Genomic DNA, 9,257 nt, shown 5'->3' with positions numbered 1-9,257 from the left:
TTGAAAGGGCATCAAGTAATCGATGATATTGAAGATGACTACAGTATAAAACATCCAATATAACAAAAATGTTGATGCCAGTAACACCTTTTCAAATCCCAAACGTTGATAAGAACGAACACCTAAAGGTACCATTAAACCAGACTAGCTAAAAAGTGCTACCATCTCAGATCCTGCGGCCGCCGTACCCACCAGGGCGGGACGGGTAAGTGACGTTACCCGCAGGCGCATCGGGCTGCTTCTCGACGCCCGGGAGGTCAGCCATGCCGAGGGTGGCAAGCATGTCAATCGTCTCCTTGTCGACCACGATCTGATCAACCTTGATGGCAGACTCGTCGGGGACGAAGTCCATGCGGCGCTCGCGCTCCTCCTCCTGAAGCTTGAGAGAGATGCCTCGGACGGGGCCCCGCTGGATCCGGCGCATAAGGTGGGTGGAAAACCCGGCGATCTTGTTGCGGAGGCGCTTCGTGGGGATGATCGCCACCTCCTCCAGCATCTTCTTGTTGGTGTGGAAGTCGAGCGTCATCTGCGAGTAGTACCGCTCGATCACCTGCCGGGAGGACTTCTTCACGGTCTTCGTCCGGACGCGGCCCATCGCGACGGTGCTCCTTCTCTCTCGGCCTTGGTCGCTGGTCGGCGGACGTGATGATCCTCGTCAATAGTGGTTCGCCGACGCTTCTCTATTGGGTTTGACTTAGGGTGACGCGAGATATATAGGCATGCACGTCCAGCTGTCGATATATTAGGGTTTGTGGAAGATCGAAACGCTTGTCATCCTTTTGAGATTCGTGAAATCTGGAATCTAACGGTGATGATGTAGAGCCAGCAGGAAACGACGAGGATACGACACGTCGCATTTAGAACATGAGTTTGGGACGTGGCGCACCGGACCGCACACAGGTCCAGCTCATGCGCCGTCCCGGGCTCGAACCGGTGTGTAGTACGCGTGGCATCATAAAAGACGTTTTCTGAGAATATGCGGAACGGATCACCCCTTTTATTCCTTTTTCCCCCTTGTAAAAACGTCGAGCCCTGTTCATGTTCTTCCTTGGGTTCTCGACAGATCCATATGCTTCGATCGATTCATCTCCTTCGATCCATTGTTCTTCTTGCGATCCCACGCCACTTCCGCTCGCTGCGCATCGTCGCCGCAGAGCGGCTGCCGGATGACTGGGATCATGTGGCGGTGGCTTGAAACCCTAATTGCTGAGACCGGATGAAAGTGACCTGAAACCTGGGGACGATCCAAGCTTGTCGATGGGATTTCTTGGACGTGTTCCTCTACCGGAAATTGATTCTACTGTTGATAAAGGTACCGCAATCAGTCAATTTATATTTGATCCGAACATAGTGCATTTTGTTAGATCGTTGTGATATTTGTCATTACTAGGGTTTTGCTTTATGATGCTTTCCACGAAAGCTGCCATTTTCAATCTTTGTATGGTATTAGGTCAGGAAAGTTAGCAAAACAAACTTGATTTAGGTTTGGGGTTTATTTGGACTTGATCAAATTAAAATGGCTCGAACCTGACTCGAGCCAGGATCTGATCCAGTCCTGACAAATTGATGAGCCCAGGCGCTAACCTGGGCTGCCGGACGCCCTGATTTAGGCTGACACACCTTGAGGTGCTTAAGCCTTGCCTCGCCTCGCCTCACCTCGGCAGAGCGCCTGGTAACTTCACGGGAATTAGCCAATTTTTAAACCTGGATACGTTTCGACCACCCTAATTATTAGCAAGGCTGAAGATCTTGGCATAATGTTACGTTTTTATAAATTTATCACGGTGGTAATAACGGTAAAGGAGTGGAAGAGTGTTGTTGTAGCTAAATTGACAGTGGTTCGTTGAGAAAGATATCATATATGTTTTGCCATTTCAAACATATTTTGTAATGCTTTTTTTCTCTCTTCAACATTAACTGATTATAAAATAATGTTGAATCAAAATTGCTATAGTGTTCTGGGAAATGAAATATGATTGTGCTTTTAAGTTATTGCCATCGTTTCATATTACCCATACAAATATCTTCTGACATGTTTAATTTTATAAAGCTAACAGAATTATTGTTTTCTTGATTCTATCAAATGGAACTTGTAATTTGTGCACTCAGTGAATTTGGTCTGGAAGCTAATGAATGGTGCCCTTGCTGTCCTATGTTATTTATGCTGTTATCCTATGCACTTCTTTTTACGACCATTTTTTTCTAATTTTAATGAATTTTATGCTTTTAGTTCTTTTTCAAATTTCCAGTTTCTAATGCTTATTTGAGCAACATGTAAGGTTTCTGCCTTGTAAGTAGTAATGTAGGTACCACTCGTCTCTTTTATAGCTAATTTTTTATAGTTTCAAGTTATTTTCAAATTCCAAAATAATTTTTCATGTATTCATGGTCAAGGGCGATTATTTTTATATAGAAATCCACCACTTAGTAAAGTCATTTAGAAAAGCTCCTGAGCTAACAAAGCTCTAAGCATTACGGACCAAGAAATCTTGTTTACCCTTCCCTGATCAACTAGCACCAAGTGGCAATCCAATGGGCCTATTACTGGAGTATGTTCCAGTTTTAAAGGTAACAATATGAGCACAGGTGGAAGTTAACATGGTTTAGAGCTTGGCATAATGCTACGTTTTTATAAATTTTGTGCCCAAGTAGTTGATATGAATTACAGGAGACTCATGGCCCAGATAATGTGGAACCCTCAAGAGAGAAAGTTGACGCAGGCTGCATTTTTTTTTTTTTTTCCCATCAGCTTCATGATTCTTTCATTTGCATTATTATGAAATAAGGTATCTAAGAAGGCTCCCTACAAACAGGAAGAGGGCCACAATCACTGTTGTGTAGGGGGGCCCTTCTCATCAAAGGCAGAAAATGCAATATGATCATGGAGTCATACTATGTTACTAAAATTTTCTGGAATGTTGCTCTATGGATGACAAGAACTTTGCAAATCATTTTCACCTTGGAATGATGTTTTTGTTGCCGGCTTTTCAATTAGTTAATTCCATGCTTTAAATATTGCTGCCATTTCATCTAAATCCGACAAGTCATCTGATATTCGGAGAAGGTTCTTGCTATGGAAAGCTAACATGATTCTGTTGATTCGCATGAGATGAATGATGAACTGAGTTGTGAGTCCCAGAGTCGTTGCTTTTTCTTTATATCTGTGGACTGGTCCAGGTAATGTTATGAACATGAACTTAGTGAAGTAAATAGTATCAAAGCTAATGAGGTGCGTGCTTCTGATATGGCTAGGTTTAAGGTTCTTGATAACTTGTCCCCTGGTTGCAGGAAGGATGGCTGAAGCTTTTGAAGTTGGTTTGCTTGGGATCTGTTGAGTTATATATGGCCCTCTTTTATATGTTGGAAATGGTTCTGGCTCAAAAATTTTTTATGGCAAAATACACTTCCATTTTCTGAATGAGAATGAACAACCTTAATCAGTAAATATGGCTGTAGAATTTTAGAAATGATCAGTAATGAATTGACTCATAAGAGCTACATTGATGAGCATAGCTCCTGATTATATGGTTTGCTGAAGAATCTGATTTGTGTATAGCTGGTGAGTTTCTTTACTGTTCATACAGCATGCAGGTTGCAAAGCCTCTGCATATGGTTCTGATAGCCAACCATCGGAGGGGGAGCTTATGATGGAAGGCACTGGCGTGGTATGGCAGTTGAACTCAAGTTTCTTCCACCTTTCCCATGCTTCTTGACAAGATTATTTTGCTTGTACATGTCTAGACTGCAATGCAGAAATCTAATTAACTACACTGCAGTTGAAAATCTATCAAATGGTTAAAATGCATTTTGCAGTCTATATTGGTAATACAATGATCTATTAGAAAAAGGAAATTATGATCGTGACCACCCATGCTTTTTAGCAGTTGTCTGCCGTGACAAAAGTTATTTCAGGTACTTTCTGCTGATAAGTTGAAGTTGTGTTTGATGGTCATTTGAAATATTCATTATGTTTGTTTTCCGTCTCAGGCACTCTACATAATGTGTCTCTTCGCCCTCGTGCTTTAGGTGTGTTGTGACTGCTACTAACAACACCATGCGAACTTCGTATGTTCAACTTAAACACTTTTTTCTTGTAGTCATTTCAAATTTATTGTTTTTCGTTGAATTTCTTGTATGCAAAAAACAATGCCTATCGGACTACTCTTTTAAGTGTAGATTAACAGTAATGAAAAATACAATGTTTTCATCCAGATTTCTCAGTTATCTATCATGGTAGTAGACAGAATAATAGCAAATCTGGTTTCAAAATTCTCTCCCTGAGAAAACAAAATTGACTTTGGATTGAAGTAACGTTTATTCGAAACTCTTGGAAGCTATGTTTATCAGTACTGACCAGACATGATTGTTTCTGAAATAATAATGAATCATAATAGCTGTAACATATGAGATATATTGATTTGATACTTTTTCTCAATCGTTGGTCAGTGTCCATATTGTCATATCAATGCATATGAGTTGGCTAACCCAGTATCAATGTGCACTCTCTGTAGTATCCTAGACCATTGAATTCTAGTGAATTGGAGTGTCAACTTGCTTGCTTGAAGTCTGGCAAGTAACGGATATGTGAACCTGTATTAGGACCCTAACTACTACTAGTGAAGAGAATATCCTGATGGGTATTACGTGAAATACCAGCTTGGAAATATAGTATACTTAATACTAAAAATATTCGCTTATGGTGAGGATTGTGCAACCCTTTGTGGGTTGCTTCGGCTTCAAGCCTATGTGCTCTCGTTCGGACCAAACCGAGGCATCCAAAATAAACGTGCGAGGCGACCCTAGAAGCAAGCCCAGTGGGACCCGGCGGAGGCCGGTGATGTGTGGTCACCATACCACGCAGATGTGCGGTCAGATGGACATATTGTTCGATCGGATCCGCCGCACATCGGGACACGGGATCTCACTGCCCTAAACTCATCATCATTGGTGAGACGCGCATCTAAATTAACCTGTTACACCTAAGGGGCGCGTGAGATGCGCATCTAAATTATTCGACCGGTGAAGGTTGGTGGCGGCATCGAGAGAGCTGGTGTTCTCAGTGTTCTTTTTGCACGCAGCAGCAGCAGCAGCAGCAGCAAGAGGACCAGCTGCTGCACCGATCGGTGCTTGACGTCCACTACCTAACAAAACACATGAGATGAAGCTACGCCTGCAGAGAGTAGAGCCTTTTCTGTTGGAGTCCTGTAAAAACCATTTTACCGAAGGCATCTGATGAGGTGAGAAAGCGACCCAACAGTGAAGCCTCAACGGTATCTCTCGGTGCCTGCAGAGGGGGAGGGGGGGTGGGAGTGTGGGCAACTGGATGCCCAGCTAGCTTGCCTGGAGGGCAGGACTTTTCTGGGGTTTCCCACCTGCCAGCTTTGCTCTCCCCCGATGCCTTTTTCTTTCTGCATGATTTTGTTCGTTCCCATACATGGCTGTGCCTATGGGAAAGGAATCATGCACGCTTGTGTGCTATCGTAGGGGGAGGGAAGGAAGGGTTCTCCGTAGCAAAACTGCATAGACCTGTGTTGGTTTGATGCCACATAAAACATGGGAAGAATATAAAGACACGGATGGGGAAATAAGAAAGAGGATGGGGAGGGGGAGAGAGAGACAAGTGGGCAGCTCAGTGGAGGTCGTGGATGGAAAAAGAAAAAGAAAAAGAAAAAATAAAGGCAAGAGGAGGAGGTATAGGAGTTGGGATTTCCTTCAAACAGCATGGTCCTATGGCTACTTTCTACTGTCTTATGTGTGTCCATTTGACATAACAGCATTCTGATATTTTCTATACAAGAAGACAATGCCTTTCTCATCTGGAATAAAAAGTTGGCAGGGGAGGAGGGATGGGTGGAGGAATTAGCTTGAGGTCCCCCTATCAGCCAGCCAGCCTTTGTCCCTGAGACCATTCCCCCACCATTCAAAAGTGGCTTAAAAGATCACAAACTGAGCTCGATGGCCTTCCCCCCCCCCTGTGGAATAGGTTGTGGTGGCTTCAGTCAGATTTACATGGAGTGGAGATCCTCCTCCATCCAGATTAATCAAATTCCATGTATGAAAGAAGATAGATAGCTTGATGACCACCACCCACCCCTGTACAGGAGTGGAAAATGTTGCTTGCGAGTCCACATCTTATGTAGGAAAGATGTCCGTCCCACTTGGGAAGTGGCTTTCCCAACTTGTTTGATATGGAAGGTACAGACCTCCATGTCTACTAGCTATAGCTATAGCTATAGCTGGTGGTCCAACCTCTACACCCTGTATCGATATCATACAACCACATAGTTTGGTGTATTCGTGACTCGCATAGGACGCGTACTAAGCATCAGCAGCATACAACAGTATCCAGTGATGAGAGAAGGAGATGTGCACTGTGCCATTTGCAAGCTCTACCCCATTTGTCGCACTCACCGAGGGTCCCCTCCATTTCCTTCCACCATATCGTACGCATCACCATGGCCTTGGGAAATATCTGATACACGTCCACCTTTTTCCTCAATTTGTAGTCTCAAGGCACTGTGGAATAATATATATTTATTTGCACCATTATTCTTACTGTCATAATTTATTGTGAGATAAGTTGAATTTACATCAACCCATTCATGGTGTTCATTTTTTTTATTTACCATTGTTTTCTTCATTAATTACTTGTAAAAAAAATGTGGAAATCATGATTGTCTAATCGCAGCAAAATTCTTGATTGTGATGGTTCTTTATTCATGACAACAGTAGTAAGTAGAGTGACACCGTTGGTGTAATAGTATTAATTGATGGCGACAATGTTTGACTTGTACTATGATTTATGAATTAGATTCATATGTCAAGCTTAGTCTTATTGTTTCAACATAATAAAAAGGAGAAAACATTACGATGGAGGTTGATTCAAGATAATAAATAGGAGAAGATATTTTACTCTTGGAGTTGCCATGCAAATAAAATTTGCATTGTTATTGTTATTGTTATTGATGGAGGGATAAGATCATTAAGTTTTGTTGTTGACAATGAAATGGATGTTTTGACTACACCGATGGAATGAAATACTACTGCACAAAACAAATAACATAAAAAATATGTTTTTTTTGTTTTGTGTTTGACAAAATAGTTGCAAATGTTATTTGATTTTTTCAGTCAAAAAATATAATAATAATAATAAATCAACTTGAGAGTTCTAATATTACTTCTCTCCATCAAAGTTTAATATGTATTCTAGGAATTAAAATCCATTAATATTATTCTCATGTTAAGTGAATTTGAACGGCGCATTGGTGACTATATCTATATAATAAGTATGTCATAAATTCGCTTGTTAGAATCCGAGTCAATTTGATCAGGGTTAAATTTCTAGTTTGTGGGCTAAACCCATTATATGCATCAGAGTCGATACTAATTCAATCTAAAAATTTAAATTTCTAGTTTGTGGGCTAAACCCATTATATAAATTTGACTCTTTTAGTTTTTAGCAGTATGAGTCTATCCTCTTGTCCTCTTTCAATATCATATTCATATTGATTATCTTTAACATAAAAAAAAATCCTCATGTAATATCAGTTAGAAAAACTTATAATGTTCTTTTAAATGAGAGAAGATCAGTATACAAAAACACCTAAAGTCCCTTTCTCCTCGAATAACTTTGTGGTGTCTAAAGGAACTTAGCAGCCTGTTGGATTCATATCGGCAAGTGTCTCAAAACAACCTTTTGGGCTACAGATCACAGTATAATTGTTGTGAGCGACATAAAGCAGCAGACAATTCTCATCGTGTGAGCTAATTAGTACAAATAGACTAATTTGATTGACATCAAGAAGCGGCAATAATTGGTTAGACAAAGATTATAACTCACTTTGATGATGATGATGATGATGATGATGATGATGATATATCTATGATATATGACTTCATTAGATATCTAATGAGACTCAGTCTCCTTGTTTTCTCAAGGATTGATATCGATCTCTTGAACGAAGAGTAGAATACGTGCACACAAGTATTCATTTTCTTGTGCAACAAAGTTGACCTTCCACCTGCCAATGTCTGTCGATTAGATTGTCAATGGTCGATCGCTGTCACACAATGAATTCCAACGTGTTCACTGGTCCTACATGATGTTGTGGTCGCAGATAGCAGCCACAATAGATCGAAAACCAAGATAAGGACGCACATTACTCTATGTGGCAGGCCAACACCAAATTATTGAGCTTAAGGAACTGAAGATTGTCATTTAATAGCCCGCATGAGGTACTTACTACTGACTCCTAACTAGCTCGGCCAGTTCACTGCTTCCAGCACTCTAAAACATGCAAGCCGCTGCATTTGTGCTCGCTCGCTTGCTGTCTTGTTATCTCATCTTTTAATGACAGCAAAAGAACATGTTAGAGGACGACTAGCATTGGAATCAGCAAGAGTGGAGGCAGAAAAGAAAGAGTCTCTCGGCTTTTATATCTCTCACCATACCCAATACATCATATTGATCCTGTGAGGAATTCCTATGGTAGCTCATCTTTCCTGTTCTTAATCAGCACGCAACATATAACTAATAAGATAATGTTGGAGGACAGGGAGTGGGCTTAGCATGAGTAATGCTGCAGCTCTTTTAGAGGGCATCGGCATGAGAAAGCCACGGCCGGCTTCCCTTTATGTACTAAACTCCACACGTAATCGTTTTGATTTGCTCCATACATCGACGACGTAAGGCTCTGTCCGGCAGCTGACGCTCGCTTCTTCTTCTTCTTCTTCTTCTTCTTCTTCTTCTTCTTCTTCTTTTTATTGGTTCCTGTGGAGGAGGAGGTGAGTTCGAGGTGGATTCATCTATCTAACGGGAGAAGGAGAGGGAGAAGATAATGTGATGCCACAGGGAGAGAGGAGACAGAACAATGGAGGTCAGTGCGACTGATGTGGCTCATTCTGTACTGCAAGTTTCGTTAAGGCCTGAAATGACGCATGTGCTCCGGTAACTGTTGCAGCCTCTGAACCTTATATCGCCATGGCCATGGAGCACAAGCCATTAGCTCTTTCGTGGGGAAAGCACCATGAGCTGCAGCCGTAGAGGCTCAGGGAGCCATCGATACTGTGGAAGGAAACAAGATGTTTGCTTCGATCAGTTATGGCTTCCCGTTCCACTAATAAATGTATTAGCACAAATCAAGTTCATCCTGTCTGTCCTATTCGATGCTGCAAATTGTCATCCATGAGTCTTCGCCTACCTTTATGTGAAGCTTCAGCATTAGGAGGAGCTATGAAAAGCAAAACTGCAGCTTTTG

At 41.7% G+C, this 9,257-nt stretch overlaps 1 protein-coding gene and 1 long non-coding RNA gene across 4 annotated transcripts; one reads left to right on the top strand and one right to left on the bottom strand.

Annotated features, from left to right (window-relative positions):
• Positions 1-694, bottom strand: LOC135587455 (small ribosomal subunit protein eS17-like). The gene has a single exon (XM_065078883.1). The coding sequence runs from the start codon at positions 593-595 to the stop codon at positions 167-169; it is 429 nt and encodes a 142-aa protein (XP_064934955.1). The 5' UTR covers positions 596-694; the 3' UTR covers positions 1-166.
• A 298-nt stretch (positions 695-992) lies between these two features.
• Positions 993-4,211, top strand: LOC135585591 (uncharacterized). 3 transcript variants are annotated; one of them, XR_010475880.1, is made up of 3 exons: positions 993-1,312; positions 3,585-3,912; positions 3,988-4,211. It is a non-coding gene; the product is annotated as an uncharacterized LOC135585591 (long non-coding RNA). The 3 variants fall into 3 exon arrangements; XR_010475879.1 differs by having other exon boundaries at positions 3,289-3,912; XR_001979325.2 differs by having other exon boundaries at positions 993-3,912.
• Positions 4,212-9,257: the final 5,046 nt, after the last annotated feature.

Source organism: Musa acuminata, chromosome BXJ1-8 (genome assembly GCF_036884655.1).
Source record: "Musa acuminata AAA Group cultivar baxijiao chromosome BXJ1-8, Cavendish_Baxijiao_AAA, whole genome shotgun sequence".
NCBI classification, from domain to species: domain Eukaryota; kingdom Viridiplantae; phylum Streptophyta; class Magnoliopsida; order Zingiberales; family Musaceae; genus Musa; species Musa acuminata.
The sequence above is the reverse complement of the archived record's forward strand: the minus strand, read 5'-3'. Positions and strand labels throughout refer to the sequence as shown.